The following is a 19132-nucleotide window of genomic DNA, read 5'->3' as shown; positions in this document are numbered from 1 at the left end:
CTTTTAAAAATACTTTAAGTATTATCATATAAAACAATCAGAAAACAATGCCTGCCTTACCAGATTATCAAGCATTCGCATAAGAGCTTCAAATTCCTGTTCGCCAATCTGCCATTTTGGATGAGATACAGTACCCTCACCTGCTGGAGACTCAGGGGAACGAGACTTGGCTTTATACTTTCCAGGATCTAAAAGGACTAAATTATCAGGTCCACCTGCACTGGCCAGAGTGCGTACCTTAAAAACAATTAAGCCATCTTTTAGTTTTTTCAGTAAAAGAGTCATCAAACAGCTAGAAGAATTTACTCCATTTTAATGCTAAATAAGTTAATATACTTATACAAAAACTGTGTAACAGTTAACAAGAACTCAAATTCTTCGCAAGCATGTCTGTTTTGACAGGCAGTTTATACCAAATTAATGGTTCCAGTTGCTAGTTAAACTGGTATTTTGAAAGTTTCCACGTAATACAATGATTTCATAAATCACAGGGTTAGTTTAGATCAAGAGTTCAACTAGGAAAGCATACAACTGTTCATCTGTTTGAAAAGTTAGCACAAGTTAGTGTAAGACTACATTATTATATAAAATTAATTAAAATTCTTACTTGAATCTCGCAGGCAAGCACTAGATTATGAATATAGTAGAAAGCCTCTTCAACAGTCTCTCCAACTGATACTAAGCCATGGTTTCTGAGAATAAGGACCTAGAGAGACATTGCAAATAAAGTTAACTACAATAAGGCAAGTATTTACAATTAATTAAATATGTTTCCATCACATCTTGCTCCTGATTAAAGAACGTTCTCCCCTCCACCAGCACACACTTTTCTTAGAATTCTATTTAACTACTGACCTTGCTTTTAGGTCCCAAATTTTTCTGAATGAGCACTTTTTCTTCATCATCCACTAAAATACCATGGTAGTCATGATAAGCTACTTCTCCTAGGGAAAGTGCTTCAGGAGAAATTGGCAAGAGACCACACTTCATTGCAGATACCTGAGAAATATTAAAACAACTAACTCAATTTTTTGCAAAAGTAACAAATCAAAAGTAATAACCAGGGCACATTCTGGAAAACGACTGCTATATACTTTGCTGTTCTTATACTCTTTCTAGTTACTGTTTGCAGGTTTTGGATAGGACACAAGTCACGTTGATCTTGGGTCTGACTCAATATCGCTGCTTTGATGTGACATCAACACAGACATGAAAAGTCTCTGTCAAGATCAACCAAATCTTTCATTCCTTTCACTAAGTGACACTTTTTTCAAATACAAGGAATTGAGTGACAAACTTTTACACAGGTAATTCTACAGCACTGCAAGTAAAAATCAAGAAACATTGTTAAAGATGTATACTTTCAGACACTACTTCATAGCTCATGATTTTAGGAATCTTGTAATTCATCCTTGAAATGGTTGCATCGCTGCTGTGAATCAGTTAAAACAAAAAAACAAACAAACAAACAAACAAAAAAACCCAAACAAAAAAAGCAAGCATGCCCTCCCCTGCATCCTCCTGCCCAGGAAGTAAAATCCCATGAATAGAAAAACTGCTCCGAAGTATCTGAGCAACCTGGTCACCAGATGACTCTGGAAAAAATTCCAAAGGGGTACAACTGGTTTGTAACCGGTTGCTCTTATGAGACGCATAAACCCAGGTATCTATTAAAACCAGATACACGTATGCCTCCACAACATTTTCAGATGAGTATTATAGCCTGTCTGAGGCTGATTTTGACTGTGCTGCTAGCTGTCTTTTGTACTCAAGTCACAGCAAGTTTTCAAATATTTAAGAAAAACTTGATAGATTGTGCCATACTTCACCACTAGACAAAAAGCTCTTATGTCTTATTGTCAAAAGGCAGTATCTTTTGTAGTAACAGTCAAACAGATTCGAAATACCTTTTTACCAATAGGGAAGCAAACCAATGATTAATGGGAACCACTTAATTTTCAGTTGTGGCTGGGGAGTAAGAAGTTTGCTTACCGCTGCCCCTGCTGGTGTATGAATATGCACAATGCATTTAACGTCAGGTCGAGCCGCATAAATTGCGGAGTGCAAAGAAAAGCCAGCTTGGTTTACTCCCAAATTAGTGCTTCCACGATCAACTACATCTCCTTGAATATTGATTTTAACCTGAAAATGAAAAATTTTTTTTTTGTAATTAATCCAAAATTGCCAGAAATCTGATTTAATTCAACATCTACCACCAAAGCTCTAAAATCATACTTTTTTCTAGGGTTTTAATAAGTGTGAAAACATGTATGATAAAAGCTCCAGGCAGACGACCTCAGCGCTGGCCTAAAATAAAGCTAACTGAGCAGGACATGAGAAACTACTAGATACACAACATCAAAGAAAAGAGACTGCTGCATATAACAGGTAACAGTATAAAATGCTGACAGAAGTTACAGATAGTGCTGTGAGGAATGGCTGTATTTCACATATCTTTAAGGTGGAGTTACATAAGAAACAGCCAAACTTCACAAATACCTGAAGAGGAGAGTTTGTGGAGCAGATCCTTGGAAGGCCAACAGCACTTAGGTAACTGTATCAGTGATACTGTAAAAGATTGATTGCTGAGGTAGGGGTGGCAGAAATACCAAATTTGGGTATGGATGTAGCATGATCAGGAATAAAAGGGAAAGTTAATTATGAGTTGGTTGTTTGTGTGGAAGGGGATATGGTGGAGAAGGGAAAAACAAGCATGGGAAAAATAGAGAGAAAGGGGGGGGATCAAAAGAGCTAGTTGTGTAAGTAGGCTGTTGGCCAGTGTGCTTGTCCGGCTAAGCTCTGCTCCTTGTCACTATAGTCTATCTTCCCATTAAACCCTCCTGCTAGCTATTTTCTGCACGAGTGCCCTCTCTGTTCTGTCTGTGCACGTGCGTTTTGCTAGTAAACTTCACATCAGACAAGCCGCTGAGTAGCAACAGGTCAGAATCCGGAAAGACTCAAGGTCTGAGATAGAGGCTGGGTAAGTTGGGGTGTGGCTATTGGACAGACTTAAAGACTGGGCCAAAGTCCAAGGGACTTGTGAATGTGAGTATGCACAAGTTCAATAAATAGGGCTTTGTGTTTGTTCCATCAACAAGCTTTAAAACCTGATTAACTGGAGAGTAGGAACAAGATCAGGCTGTTCATGTTATGGGGCTGTCATGGTCTCCCGTCTGTGTTGATCTGTTAATAGCAACCATGTCTGTACCAGGTGTGTGTCTGCACATAAATTCCCCTGCCTATTTGGAACACATCCTCAGCCTTGCTACTGGCTAGACTTGGGAAGAAGGAAAAATCAGAAGCCACGCATCTAGTGGACTGAGACAAATGGAAAGAGCTGGGTGCTTCAGTACTCTGGATTCAGCTATCTTTAACCTTGTACCTTGCCATACAGTAACAATCCCACACAATATGACTGGCAGCTGAATTTGTGGTGCTCCATTGAAAATTTATATTATATTCTGTTTTTAAAAAATTCAGTGGTCAGCTGTACAGACAAGCTGTTTGCTCAGTATACTGTGCAGCTCTCACTCTTTATCCTTGTTAAGGCAATCTCACTTTTCAATAATCACGCAGTTTTCCATGATCACGCAGCCTTGACTAAGTGCTTACATATCTGATATAAAGACAAAAATCAGAAAAAAAAACTTAAACAAAACCAGAAGTCCCCACTCTTTGGAATTTTGTTCGTAACAAGAAATACACTCTCACATAGCCCTTAATCTCCTCTAAAAACCCAAAGTAACATGGGACGTAGCTCTAAGTTCTTTTCATTAAATTTAACGTAAAGGCTACAACAAAAGGAAAGATGGTTACAGGAGATTTATATGAGAAAAAGCCAAACCTTACGTACAGCTGAAGAGCTGTATTTGGACCATTAGGGGAGCAGACTCCTGTAAGATCAACTGAAGTCTGAGATGTTACAGTTCTGCATGTGCTTATCTCACCTCTCTGCTAAAGGCTACTTACCTTACAGTAGCCAGGTGGAAAAGATAGTGTGAAAGTTCGTAATTTGCTTCAGGGCAAAAAGAGTCAAGCACTTTAATTCAGGTTACCTTCAACAGGAGCTTAAGTAAGCTGCACTGAAGATAAAGGGTCACAAAATTCTTCCTGCTAGCTAACAGTTAAGGAAGTAATGTCTTCCTCCACTAACATTACATCCTAAAGAGATAGTTCATCTACATCCTCAACTATTTACATTATTAAACCGTGGCTACTGTATGATGCATCAAACGTCTTGAAATTGTAATTATTTTGCATCATTTATGTCTGAAATAGTATTGTTACCCTCAAAAAGCCTGACCCAACAGCCAACGAAACTCAATGGAGTGATGTAGTTAGCTATCTAAGCGACTTGGCTCCTGTTTACAGCTGGGGGCACCTGGTGTTAACGTGTTAAACAGGAAAAATAATAATAATAAAAATAAAAAAAATAAACAAACAAAAAAAGCTCTCCACACATTCTCGAAGATACTTTAACTTTACCAAAACCAACCATATTCAGTAAAACTATTCTACACATATAACAAACAGAAGATAAAATATTCTCTAGGATAGAATTTAAACAGTTACAGACATGCAGAGTAAGAAGATTCAGCTACTGGTATTTTACAGCTGTAAAAAAATAAGTGCTTACCAGACTGGATGCAGTAACCTCACTATAGAGAAGTCCAAAAGGTACAATGAGGAAGTGTTCCTGCTCAGAATTTACTCTGGCCTAAGGATACGAATAAAAAGTAAAGGCAAGTTAAGAATACTTTAATAAAGCATACAGTACAATACATACAATACAAAGTCCCAAAACCAAATCATACAGTGACATGAAAGTTGCTTTTATTTCCTGAGTATGGATGAGCAAGTATTCCTATAGCGTACATGAAAGTCACACTGTATATGCTATAACAGATAATCAACATACAGCACACTTAATTATTAACCCATGTTGAATAGAACCAATGGTAGGTCCAAACCAAAGTCCTTCAGTGGTGGTGGTGGACAACAATAATCCTCACATCCTGTGCTCATGGCAACTAGATTACTACGGGTAAAATTAATTATTCTGTGTGATACAGGAAAAAGTTACTGCATTTTAGAAAAACAAACTTGTACTCCAATGGTATTTATATCCCAGTAACATACAAGCCATGAAATGGAAAAGGCTGTGAAAATTTAAGAATTCAGCCAACAGATTTAAAACATACTGATGCAGAGTAGGGTTCCATCCACAGTGTTGGTACCATGTGAGATATCTGTGAGCAATACAGTATACTTGTAGCTTTTCTACCAAGTATCCCACTCCTCACTGAAGTTTTTGCTCTATAGTCTAATTCACACATGCAGCAGTTTATAATATAAAAATAATTCTGACTTCAAACCATTCACAGCTTGGGATATATCTGATTCAAGTCTGTACAGTAATAAGGACAGGACATCTAGGTCATTTAGATAGCTCTTAATGGAGAACTAAAACACTTCAAATATCTTACTGTACATGCAAAGCAAGGTATATCTACCTACACAATCTCTAAAGTAAGAAAGTCAGCATGTCAGAAGTATGTTTTTCAGAGCTCATGAAAAAGCTCTTTCTTGCATGACTGATCAGAAAAGGTCTTAGGAAACTCCCTATTTTGCTATTAGTCTACTCAATCTTTTTTGACTTCTTTGTTTCCCCAAGATGTGACTACTTTATGCTAGCTCAGGTCTGCTACTACTTGCAACATTGCATACATTCTTTATTTAGGTCTAGTGCAGGGGAAAAAAAAACCTAAAATAAATAGTTGATTAGCAATCTAAAATCCAATGCTGCCAACATTTTGGTTTGTCCAACTCTGACCAGTACTTGAAAATTTTTATCTTTCTTGGATAATGTTTGCATGATATACCCATCTTTGATATCAGTATGAAATTTGCTTAAATTGCTAGGATTGCAATCCAATTGCTAGGACGTCTTCACTTGTTTAGGAAGTTTACTTGGAGAAACAGTAGTTAGCATAATCTTACGCAAGTCATATATATGACTTGGCAAAAATTTTAACAAGACTTGATTTCTTAAGAAAAGGAATCAAAAGTTTATTAAAAACAAAATGGTATTGTTGCTCTCTTGCAGCAAACAAATTTCACTTGCAGGCTTCAGCTTGCAAACAACTGGTCTCCCTTAGTTTTTTCAGTTCTAGTCATTTCAAAATTAATGGTTCACTGAATTATGACAAAAACAGATTTTGTTTGGAACAATACAATTTAGCTGGTAAAAAAGATAAGCACATTTGCATAATATAAGAGAAAAAACAGGACAATGTTTATTCTGTTTTAGTATTGTAACTTCTGCATGTTTTTAAAGCCTTTTTCCCCCACTTGTTAAAACACTGATGTTTAAGTTAACATTTTCTAAATTCTCAAATACATAAAAAATTTCCATAATACTCCTGTTCTCAAAACTTTATCATCTGAATGGTCTGCTCTAAACATCATTTTCTGTAATGGATCATGAGCAGTATCTTATTGTTAACAATTTCTTTTTCTAGAGTCTTCCAAAGAGGACAGTAGAAGAAACCCGTAACTCATTTGGCTCTAGTGGGTAAAGACTGCTGCAGCTTTCTGTCTTAGGCTGTATTTGATGTCACCTCCATCTCCTCTGATCTTGCACCTCATCTTCTCCAATATAAAGTACACTGCATGAGAAATATACGTGTACATAGGTTGTATAACCAAGTACAGCTTCTCTGAAATAGGGCTCCAACAAAACTCTACAGCTCTGATTATCAGTTACCACAAAGATGTGACTAGGTTTAGGTTCTGCTACTAGATTCAGAGAGGTAACCATAGACTTTGTAAAGCTTACGCATTCCACTTGTCTAGGTTGCCAGAACTGAAAACAAAGCCAACCTGTTGCTCAATCACTGCTGTTTATCTTTCAAATTTAAGAAATCACAGGCACTCTAAAAATTTTTTTTCTAGTACTTAGAAAAAAGTAGCTTTCTTTATAACCAGTTAGTTCAGGTTAACCTGTACTTTTATGAATCACCAAAACCATTCTCAGTTACAGAAACATTACTGATTTGCAAAATCTTCTCCTTTGTTATGCAAAGACAAAGGATATGCATTATTCAAATGCCCAAAAAACTAGATATTGCTTGAATGTAAGATAAGCAAGCAGCAAGACACACAAACCACTCTACTTCGGGATTAGATCCAATGAACAGCTCACACTCTCAAAGCAAACCAAGACCTGTTGAATAAAGTATCTTCTGCAAACCTGCGACTTCAAATTCTGCCTAGCCCAAGACACATCCAAGCTTACTATACATTATCTTATTTGACTCTAAAGCTCTTGACACTCTGTAATTTTCCTTCTGTGTCAGGACTGTACACTGGTCTGAACAACTCTACACCTAGGAGCTGCGAACAATTGCTGAAGATCCAGGAAAACAAAGATCACCTCCCCAGACTGACATATACTCTCACATCCTTGCAATTCTTATCTCCTCAAACATACAGGATAACACTCCTATCAGAAGGCTGTTATATCATTTTTACTATTTAAAATGTATACTGGTAGCATTTAACTTTGATGCAATATCTTAGAGGTTAGAGCATCCATTCACAAACAGTGAAAACCGAAGTCCCAGGAAAACCTGGTTCTGCAAGACGTCAGATATATCTGCCACATTCCAAAAGTGTGCCCTGCTACCACAATACTACATAAAATACGGGCAAACAAAACAGAGATAAGACTGTTTTGTAAATATATATACAGCTTTAAAAGAAGGTTGAACTATGGCTTATGGCTGCCTGGTAACAAACTATTAACCACAAACCTTCCAGTACTACCTCAAAAGCTCCTCAAAAGCTGTCTAAAATACTGTGCAAGTCTCATATTCCAGGTGCTTTGACTGTGCCACCACCTCAACTGGTAACATCATTATCTAATCTTCCTGTGCTCCCATCCCCCTCAGAAGAAAGCTAACTCGATAAATCCCATCACATGGCATTGCCGTAACTACTTCTCCAGGCACACCACTACATAGGAAAAAAACAATTCAGCTCTGTTAGGAAAACAATAGACTGGGTTTTGCACCACAGCTGTGACTTTACTCATGAGGCTCATGTTGATCACTCTTCTGGCATATAAAACCTCCTTGATTTGACCTCCTTGTCATTATTATTATGGATGCCAGCAATTACTCATTTACAAGGAAAATAGCTGGCATGCAGCATTAAGCCAAGTAGCAGTTCAGAAGTACTATTGTTTCTTTTTTAAAAAATCTTTTTTTGGGAAAAGGCTTTTTTCAATAAAAGTCAACTGAATGACTAAAAACAAGGTATTTTAGTACTCTGAAAGAAAACTAAGATACTACCTTACAGAATAAAGTTATTCAGTCCATTTAAAATACTAAAAGACAGAGTCTTTCAGCAACCTTAATTTCATCTTGAGAACTTTATGTACACTCTCTTAAGACTCTATTCAGACTACAATGGCTGACATCCAAGCTGTTCAGCTCTCACGCTTGAGATGCAATGACAAATCTCTTCACTATTAACCTGCTTTCAATACTCCTGCTCTTCTTCCACACAAAGAGAAAGTGACAGATAGGGGAGGGGAGCAATTCTCTTGTCTGTTAAAACAATTGGTTCAGTTATCTGTTGATTCAGTACTCACTGTTATATGATTGTAAATAAGCTGAGACCAGCCAAAGAGATCTGCCAATCTGTAGAAAGCTGCCAGTTTACATCGTAACAACTTCTCCCCTTTTTCATAAGCAATTGAATCTGATCCTCTCAGATCATTCACTGGTGTCACCATGCCAAGACCTGAAAAGGCAGGGGGGAAAGCACATGATAGTTATGTACTCAGCCACAGTAAAAAAAAAAAAAAAAAAAAAAGTGTCAGTATTACAAGCTGTTCTTACACACTAATATTAACGTATTAACCTAAGAAAGGGGCAGCAAATTTTAATTACCATAATGTCATAATCTATATTGCACAAATGTAACTGTGATCACTGAAAAGATCATTTATTGTGGATGTAATCACAATTAGTTTCCTTCCTTAACAGTCATTAGTGCCAACTAACAGTGGGTTTCTTAGCAAAATATTTTTCCCCTCTAACTCATGATTGCCTTTAAAATACAACTATTAGTCGATACTAAAAAAGTAACCCTAAATATTTCATTTTTTTAAATAAGTAATGCTGTATTCTTGAAAAGTATATATCTAGCAGAACAGAATCACAAATTTGTGTACAATCAAATAGGAAAAAATAAGCACAATCTAGAGAGAACAAGATTATGGTAAAAAATTAAAACTGCTGTATATCTAATCACAGTGCAATTAGAAATGTTGTTTGGAGAAACTGCAGTAAAGTAGAACTAGATCATGTTACAGTCCAAGTACAGCTTCATTTTGAAGGACAGACAGCGATCTATGTTCTCTGAAGCATACCAAAACCTCCATGTGCATGTGTGTGCATTTCCTTTTTACGTTTTGCTTGCTGGTGTTTCTATAGCTTTGCTTCACAGAAGTCACAAGCAGTATTGCAAAGGCAAAAATAACTAGTTTCTAAAGGCCTCTGTTATTACTAGACTATTAATGAATATTTCATTTTCCAGCAGACAATACATCTAGTAAACTTTAGCAGTATTTAAATGTTTAGATTTCCAACTACTGCTCACTTATCCGGCTTATTTTTCAATTAAGAAGAAACAGCTGTTGATATAAATGATGCACATGAATTGCATTGCTTATCACTGACATTTAACAATTAAATCAATTCATTTTACATTTACAGTCTTCCTGTGAGCAGGACAGGATGATATTTCCAAAAAACAACGAAATCCTGAACTGCTAGTTACATGTTAAGGTGCACTCACTCATGTTTAAGGCGGCCATTCCGCCTTGTGGTGCTGCTGGGTAGACATTTGGTACATTTGTTGTCATGAAATCTGCAATCTGCTGTAAAGCCAATAGGCCTGTTGGGTTCTTTCCTTTCTTAAACTGTTCCTGGATCATAGATTCCAATTCTTCACAGAAAGCCTAGCAACAGGATATTGCATATGGTTAAGCATGATTCAAATGAATGTCAACCCTTCATACATAACTTCTTATTAGCATTTTGATGGAAACGTCTTATACTTCTTCTACAAAACAGCTCAAGACAGCGTTAATGGGTGCATACTGTTACTTAGCACTTCAAAGAGCAACACTTTCAACAATATGAGTAATTTCCCCCCCCCTTCTTTAAAGAAAAGTTCCATCATACTTTCTTCAAGTAATATCAAAACTCATTGAACCTATTAATACAGATTTCGTGAAGAAGGAAATACAATCAGTCTGAAAGAACATGAAGTCTGAAAGCAGAAGTAGTAGAACCAGAAAAGAGAAGGAAATTTATCGACTTAGGACAGTTACCAACAGGGAAATGAGAGCCAAGAGGGCACCTCAGGAACAGAGAGAAGTATAGCCACCAAAATTTATAACTAGGCTTAAATTAGGAATTTGTTTACATTCCTTTTTTATATATATTTTTTAAGGGGGGGGGGACGAGAAGACTTTTACTATTACTTGTAGCTGTTTTTTTGACAAGAACTGTGGAATTTTTACTGTAAGAAAATTTCAAACATTAAGTAAATCTAAATTAAATGGATTGATCTCACCTGAAAAAACAGTAACTATACCACTATATCCCTATTCTCAATGAAGACATGCCACAAAATGTCCTGTATCTCAAGCCACCCACCAGTTATGCAAAAGGAACAAACGTTATGAGAGCAGTTTTGTTTTGCTTCTTTTTCCCCCCCTCAGGGAAACTTTTTTAATATCAAACTGCAATCACTCACAGTTTATTATTGTTGACCAATTAAATAGAATTCTAAAAACAAGACTGAGGAACTGCTTGATCAGTAGACAATAAAAATTCAACCAGACAATGTGAGAAAATTATGCTACAAATGAATACTTGAATAGAAAGTATTCATTTGTATGAATCTTTTCAATAGGGTTTAAGATATAATTCAGTTCCACAGGGATATTCAAAAAAAGAGAAAGAGAGAGAGGCTATATTTAACACTGTAAAGATGCAGCATTTTCTTTTCTTACCGGGCTTTGAAGAATCATGGAGACTCTCTTCTTCTGTTCCATCATGTTAAAATCCTGGCGCAGGTCAGGTGCCATATTCCTCTCTCTCAAGTAATCCGGGTTATTTTCATCAACACGATCAAAATATCTCTCTTTATGGGGGGCTGTTGTTGGAGGTGGTGAAGTCACCACCGCTGCACCAGAATCACCATTCATAGCACAGTTTTAAGGATCCTGTGGAGTTGAAGGGGGGAGGAGGGGAACAAATGAGGACAAAATAATATTAAATAAAGAACTTCATTCGTGTTTCTTATTTCAAAAGAGTGACAGTTCTAATCCAGTACAATTAGCATGGCTCCCCAAACACAGAAGCCATTTTTGTGCAGTTGGATAGCATTTTTTTGAAGGAGAAATATAACAATTTAAAATACAAGATTAAAATGTAGGTAATTATATATGCAAAAACATATATACTACATACATGCTACACAAAACTGCTATAAAAGCTCTCATTTAAACCACTTGGAAGTCTTTAAGTTGTATACATAGCTACAGAATTCCTGTGTAGCTGTAAGTGCTGATCATTACATCTGAACTATGATCTTTTATACAAACCAGTGAAACATGGTTTGATTTTCAGAAGCATGAAAGTCTTGCTAATCTTCCTACAGTCAATGACAGGAGATGTTCAACATGTCCAACGTTTAAAATCATTGGCTCTTTTTTTTTTGTCTTAGAAAGTTAAGACACACACACAAGACAATTGTATAAATCAGAATTCAAATCATTAAGGAAAATGGAGTATAGGAATGTTCACTAATAAGAATCAACATCACCAAAACAAGCTCAGATTCCAAACAGATTTCTGGAAAGATGCTCCAAAATACTGATTCTAAAACCTAAAATGTCCTTTTCACGAACAGATTTTTATTTTACATTCATCCCACAACGCATCCGCTAGTGCACAAGTTTTACATATTACAACAAAACAATTACATGTACCAACTACAAAGTCTGAAAATTCAGCTTGCATTGCTCACATATAGTTTCCTTCTTTCAACCACAAGAATCCCTGTTGTCTGGATACAACATTATAACTTCATTCAAAAAAAATTTTAGAGAATTTTTCTGAAGCTTTCCACTGACAAGCAACCAGTTTTATAAAGCCAGCTTTGCAATGCCTTGAGACTGGAACCTCAAGTTACTTATCACTGACATATTAAATTAAATTAAAGATTTTTCAGAGAAAATGATTTTCTTCAAATATCATACATGACAAAAGCATCATCAACACAAACTGTACTTCACTGAACTGTAATAAAAGCACTCAACTAGAAATGGCTTGCTAGTTCAGCAAACCACAATCACGTATCTTCTGCCCAAAATATGCAAGGTTCAAACTCCACACCCTAAGGTCATGCAGCAACTTTACCACCCAAAGGAGCTGAGAGAAGCTCGTAGGTCTTTCCTGGAAGCGGAGCAAGAGATGAAGAGAACAAAGTAGCAGAATCCAGCTCCCCAGTCCAACAAAGCAGAATAACCAACTAATTTCAATGATGCCAACTGAGACTGGAGATTCATGCAAGCAGGAAAACATTGATTTAAACAGCCATTATACATTTATACTCTACCAAGTTATTGTACTTTTTACTATGCAACAAGAAACACTATGTATATTCATTTAAGTAATGATTAATCCTCTACAAATTCTGCCTACCCGTCAGATAAAAACAAAACATATATACACATATATATGTTTTAATTTTTTTAAACTATTTTTAGTTTTTTTCTTAGTGACACATACACTGTTTGTGAATACAGAATTAGTGGATCTCATTCTCTCAATTCCTATATTAGAAAACATGCATTTTTGCTTTTTCAAAGTCCAACTGATTTCGTATTTCTGAATAAGTTATTCACCAAACTGAGACAGTAAAATATAACGAGCTACAAATAAGTTTTTCCTTGAATCTGCTAAAAAGGCTAAAACTATCAAAACCTGTGTTAGCACTTCATAAACCCAGGTTTTAAATGCTCTGAAATTCCCACCCATTGAGTTGCTAGATAAATAAATCTGCACACATAAATGCACTGCTAAAAGTATTTCATTTTAAACCAATAACTTTAGGTTTTAAAACTGAAGCTTGTAATAATAGTGCTTAAAAAAAAAAGTATGTACACACATTTTTAAAATTATTACTACTTATTTAATTACTAGTTTTCCTCCACCCAGGAGGAAATATGAGATACAGATAATATCTATAATATCATTACATATATATATCATAATAATATACATAATATTATAACATGTCCTGGTGACAACAGATACAGAGAAGACAGAATTCATGAATGCCTTCTTTGCTTCAGTCTTCACTGCTAAGGGCAGCCCCCATGAATCCCAGAGCCTGGACGTGAAGGAGAAAGTCCAGAGAAGAGAAGACTTCCCTTTGGTTGAGGAGGACAGGATTAGAGACCTTCTGGGCAGGCTGGACATCCACAAATCCATGGGCCCCTGCATCGTGGGATGCACCCACGAGTACTGAGGGAGCTGGCGAATGTTGTTGCCAGGCTGCTCTCCATCGTCTTTGAAAAGTCATGGAGAACTGGAGGTGCCTGAGGACTGGAAGAAAGCCAGTGACACTCCAGTCATCAAGAAGGGCAAGGAGGAGGATCCAGGCAACTACAGGCCGGTCAGCCTCACCTCCATCCCTGGAAAGGGGATGGAACAGCTCCTTCTGGATGCCATTTCCAGACATACGGAGGAAAAGAAGGTGATCAGGAGCAGTCAGCATGGATTCACCAAGGGGAAATCCTGCTTAACCACTCTGATAGCCTTCTGTGATGGAATGACTGGCTAGGTAGATGAGGGGAGAACAGTGGACATTGTGTACCTTGACTTCAGCACGGCTTTTGATGCTGTCTCCCATAACATCCTCCTAGAGAAGCTTGGGAAGTGTGGGTTAGCTGAGCAGACAGTGAGGTGGATTGAGAATTGGCTGAAAGGCAGAGCTCAGACGGTCATCATCAGTGGTATGGAGTCTAGTTGGAGGCCTGTGGCTAGTGGTGTCCCCCAGGGCTCAGTACTGGGTCCCATCCTGTTCAACTTTTTCATCAATGACCTGGATGAGGGGACAGAGTGCCTCCTCAGCAAGTTTGCTCATGATACCAAGCTGGGAGGAGTGGCTGATACACCCGAGGGCTGTGCTGCCATTCAGGGAGACCTGGACAGGCTGGAGAGCTGGGCAGAGAGGAACCTCCTGAGGTTCAACAAGCACAAGTGCAGAGTCCTGCACCTAAGGAGAAATAACTCCATGCATCAGTACAGGTTGGGGGCTGACCTGCTGGAGAGCAGCTCTGCAGAGAAGGACCTGGCAGTGCTGGTGGATGACAGGTTGACCGTGAGCCAGCAATGTGCCTTTGTGGCCAAGAAGGCCAATGGTATCCTGGGGTGCATTGGGAAGAGTGTTGCCAGCAGGTCGAGGGAGGTGATGCTGCCCCTCTACTCAGCCCTGGGGAGGCCTCATCTTCAGTACTGTGTCCAGTTCTGGGCTCCCCAGGACAAGAGAGACAGGGAGGGGAGCTACTGGAGAGAGTCCAGCGTGGGGCTACGAGGATGATCAGAGGGCTGGAGCACCTGCCCTATGAGGAACGGCTGCGAGAGCTGGGCCTCTTCAGCCTGGGGAAGAGAAGCCTGAGGGGGGATCTTATCCATGTGTACAAGTACCTGAAGGGAGGGTGTCAGGGGGACAGGGCCAAACTGTTTTCAGTTGTCCCACATGACAGGACAAGAGGCAACGGGCAGAAATTGAAGCACAGGAAGTTCCGCCTGACCGTGAGGGGGAATTTCTTCCCTGTGAGAGTGACGGAGCACGGGAACAGGTTGCCCAGAGAGGTTGTGGAGTCTCCTTCTCTGGAGATCTTCAAAGCCCGCCTGGATGCAACCCTGTCTAACCTGCTCTAGGTGACCTTGCTGAGCAGGGAGGTTGGACTAGATGATCTCCAGAGGTCCCTTCCAACCTTACTGATTCTATAATGGAAATAATGCTTTTATCCTCATGAAAAATCATTGAAGGTTTTAGACCTAGAAAGCTTTGAGCAAATACAGTTACAGTGCAGGAGCTGCCTTTCCTTCATCAGCTACAGCCCACCATACAGCCTTTGCCCAGTCTTCTAAATTCCCTCCCCTTCACAACTTCCAGACTGTGCTATCCAGCGTTTAACAACACAAGACACTTTCAAACACTCACTATTACTTTCCACAATCCCTCTTCTGAGCTCTATTATCTACCCTTCCTAACTAACCTATCCGCTTCTCAAGAAGTGGAAAAAATGGTTCAAAAAGAAAATGAAAAATAAAAAAGAACAAAAAACAAACAAACCAAACAACCTGTGTAACTGTTTTTTCTGAAAAATGACAGCTTGCAGATCCAAGCTTGTGGCTTACACTTAGACTGGTCCAAGTGAAGTACTACTTAGTAAGTCTTAATTTCATCATCCACCATTTATCACATGGACTAAGTTTAGAAACAGCATAAAGGCAAGTTCACAAATGAAGACAAATGAACCTGCCTAAGTAGTTCAAATTTTATACTGTGGTCTATTGAGTCTAGTCCCAAACATTAATTTTCTTTATACGGAAAACACCTGAAAACTATCAATTTCCAATTTAACATCACCACCATCCAAAAAGATGGTCTACTTCTTTCTGCCCCAGGATTTACCGAGTGTACCATTCTGCCTTGCGCATACATGCATCCTTGTTTAAAGGAGAGTATATCAACACACCTACAAATATTAATTATGCTTTTAACCGCACTATACTTTTAATTTACACTAATTTCAAATTATTTTCAGAGTGCCTAAGGCTATTTTCAAAGGAATTGCACAGTTACTTCACTGTTCCTTATTCACATTGAAGTTGGTTCTTAACACCTTGCACAGGCAGCATAAAAATGGGACCAAAGTGCCTTGCCAAAGTTGTCTCACTCCTTCACTCTAAAATGAAATGACATTTAAGGTGGTCTTGAGAGCCACTACTGCTTCACCACTATCTAGTGACAATAATTTAACAGGAAATTTGATGATTAACATTAAGTGATTGTTTTAAATCTGAAGTTAAATATCAATTTTATAACTCATTTCCAGATATCAAAAATTAATGGCAGTCCATCCCCCCATGTGGCCTAATAACTGTTTAATGGAACTGTAATAGAAATTGTTTATTTTCATGTCTGACAGCTACTGATAAGGTAACGATTTTTCAGTTAGAATTATGTTTGACAACTTTTTGCGAAACCCGCAGAAGTTTATTCATGAATCTCTGCAGACAGCCCTTTGAGAGTAAGGCATGATGAACTCTCCAGTGTGAACTTCAATAACAGAAAATCAGATCGTAAATAAAATTCATCTGAACAGACTATTAAACTGAACATGCACTGTGAAACCGGCTGATGGCTCAATGAACTAGAAAGACATACGGAAAACCGCAACAGGCTGCCCAGACGTTGAAGAAAACGAAAGGCTCTGTTCACATCTGCAAAGCTTTCAATTTACAGACAGGTCTTTTCTCCTATATTTACTATAGTTCCCAAGTGAGATAAGCTATAATGTCAGAAGACTTTTTTCCATGATAACTGTTTTTATGCGAGAGCCTTTTCTAACACAACTGCGTCAGCAAAAAAAAACCCCACCACACCCTTAACTGAAAAAGCTGTAGCTGGAAAACATCAGCGGATAAAAAGCTCTTCTCTTGGAAATAGTTATTTTCAAATGTAAAGAGAGAGCCAGAGGGAACACCATAAATTAGCAGAAAATACTCATCAATTTCAAATCACAACTTATAATAACTGAAGCAGCTAAATTCATCCTTATAATATGTATATACATACAAATACTACAAATTCTGATAAACCGCTGCAACCAGTGAGAAAACCTGTATCAATTCAAAGCCTACAGCATTTATCACGTGGTGCATGTATGGGCACCCGTATATTATATATAAGTTGTTTGCAAAATAGTCTTTGTCAGGAAATATGCTTTATAAAGTTTAGTGAATGTACATAAAATGAATACTTCTTTATGAAAAATTTTCTAAAATTAGTATTAACATTTAGGGTTACTTTTATCTTTCAAAATCCCCTTCCTCCCCTAGAGCTGGTTTTATTTCCCTTAAGAGGGAAAAGTATTACAGAGTTAAAGAAAAGTGGAAAGTTTTTTTGAACTGGAATGCCATAAAACTGTTCACATCAACATCCGGAAACAAGACAAATTTCATCCTCTAAACAGCTCACATTCCTCTGTACTCAGTCTGGAGAGTATGGTGATGCGTATGTATTTAAATGACTTTTTCAGTGGATAGGACAGTAAATAATAACCAGTAAGAATCTACTTAACTTAAGGAGGAAACAAAAAGCCTTAAGTCTTAAAAAATAAAAATGCAGTTAATAAACACATTTAGAACTAACTTCTAATTCTTGAAAGTTGGAATAGATCTATTACGCCCCAAGTAATTTATAAGCCCAGTGTTTCTTAATCTCTGCATTATAAATATTATAGGAATGTTGAGGATTAAAAATGTCTCAAAAGTGTACACTAGCTAGAGATCAGCTAACTACATTCAGTGGATGGACTGTGTTGTTGCAATATAATGTTGCAATGCCTTTTTATAGGAATTAGTTATTTTTTGCTTCTCCACAGCCTGAGGAAAATAATTTCTGCTAAGGCTGCAGTCCCACGGGCACTGGAACTAATCTAATGGCTCGCTGCCACCAAAAGGACTGACCACACCTCTTCACTGCATGTGACTTTAAATCTGCTGATTCTGATCCATTTAAAAATAAAAACAACACAAAAAAACAGAAAAACCCCACACATCCTGAGAAGCAGGAAGGAGGTTATCTCAAAAAGACAAAGGAACCCAAAAGGCTTCTAGGAACTTTGAAAAAACTCTGCCTGCCTAAGACAGCGCACAAACTGGAAGTACCACTGTCCGTCCGTCCGTCTCCCCCCTTCAGGAGAGCTTGAGCAAAACCTTGGGGCGGGGAACCAATATAAACCTTCCTGACAACTGACAAATTCTCGTACAAAATAAGATCTCAGCAAAGCGTAAGAATGGAGCTTGTGTCTGATTCGCAAAGTCGAACCTAGAGCTGCCGTCAGAACCCCAGCCACCAGGCACAAACACCTCGGGAACCTACCGCCAGAACGAATAGCTTCCGAGACCTATTTTGCCAATCATACTGTAATTTGCTTTATATCTGGGTTATTTTCTGATCATTCTTTCAAAAAAAAATCTTCTCTCACACTGAGGACATCACTACACCATTAAGTCCTAACACAAATCTACTGACATGAACACAGAAGATGGACAAGAAGTCGCTAGGGTAGGGATGAAAGGGAGGTGCAGAGGAACCTGTTACCCGCATCTTTTTCTAGGCAGCAATCTTTGAGGAGTAATGAGAATAACCCAGAAGGCATTCACGTAGGTCACACCACAGACAGCACGCTGGCAGAGCAAGGGAAGGGAGCAGGTAGAGTAAGGGACAGGAAAGAACAGGGGGAAAGAACAGCAGAAAGATAATTTTATGGCAAAGGGAGGTGGGGGTACTGTGAACAGCCATGGTATAAAACTAAAATTACTGCAAAGAAGGGGGAGTTATGATGTCCTGGGTAGAAGCAAGGGAAAAGGCTGAGAGAACACCTGGGTGTTACTCCACTGGGGCATCAAGAGACCTGAGGGCTAGCTGAGGAATCGTGAATACACATAGAGGTTATGTGCAGTGTGAAAAATGGTAGTCAGTGTGGAGATGGAGCGTGCACATCCAGAGAAAGTAAGGTTTCATTATCATTCGGTATCTGAAAGTTGTTTGTACATTTGCACTATTACTCTTTACTCGTTATTCTGGCGTTTCCTGTATATTTTCCAATTCTTCCTGTACTTTAGGGTAATATTTGCTGACCTTGCTCCTTGAAAAGCTAACATAACTATATAATAGGGAAACAGACTACTGATCTGCATTGGTTTCATCATTTTCAGTGAGAACACTTTGGCACCAATGA

At 38.1% G+C, this 19132-nt stretch overlaps 1 protein-coding gene across 4 annotated transcripts in view; it reads right to left on the bottom strand.

The window, feature by feature from the left end:
• Positions 1 to 19132, bottom strand: part of ADD1 (adducin 1) — a 67910-nt gene that overhangs the window by 24120 nt on the left and 24658 nt on the right. For all 4 annotated transcript variants that reach the window (XM_062575268.1, XM_062575269.1, XM_062575270.1 and 1 more), the window contains exons 2-9: positions 11093 to 11305; positions 9868 to 10030; positions 8657 to 8808; positions 4637 to 4717; positions 1993 to 2142; positions 856 to 999; positions 608 to 706; positions 61 to 237 (exon numbers count right to left, since the gene is read on the bottom strand). In XM_062575268.1, the coding sequence (XP_062431252.1) occupies positions 61 to 237; positions 608 to 706; positions 856 to 999; positions 1993 to 2142; positions 4637 to 4717; positions 8657 to 8808; positions 9868 to 10030; positions 11093 to 11287 (1161 nt within the window). In that variant the 5' untranslated portion in view covers positions 11288 to 11305. The remainder of the gene's footprint in view (positions 1 to 60; positions 238 to 607; positions 707 to 855; positions 1000 to 1992; positions 2143 to 4636; positions 4718 to 8656; positions 8809 to 9867; positions 10031 to 11092; positions 11306 to 19132) is intronic.

Source organism: Rhea pennata, chromosome 4 (genome assembly GCF_028389875.1).
Source record: "Rhea pennata isolate bPtePen1 chromosome 4, bPtePen1.pri, whole genome shotgun sequence".
NCBI classification, from domain to species: Eukaryota; Metazoa; Chordata; class Aves; order Rheiformes; family Rheidae; genus Rhea; species Rhea pennata.
The sequence above is the reverse complement of the archived record's forward strand: the minus strand, read 5'-3'. Positions and strand labels throughout refer to the sequence as shown.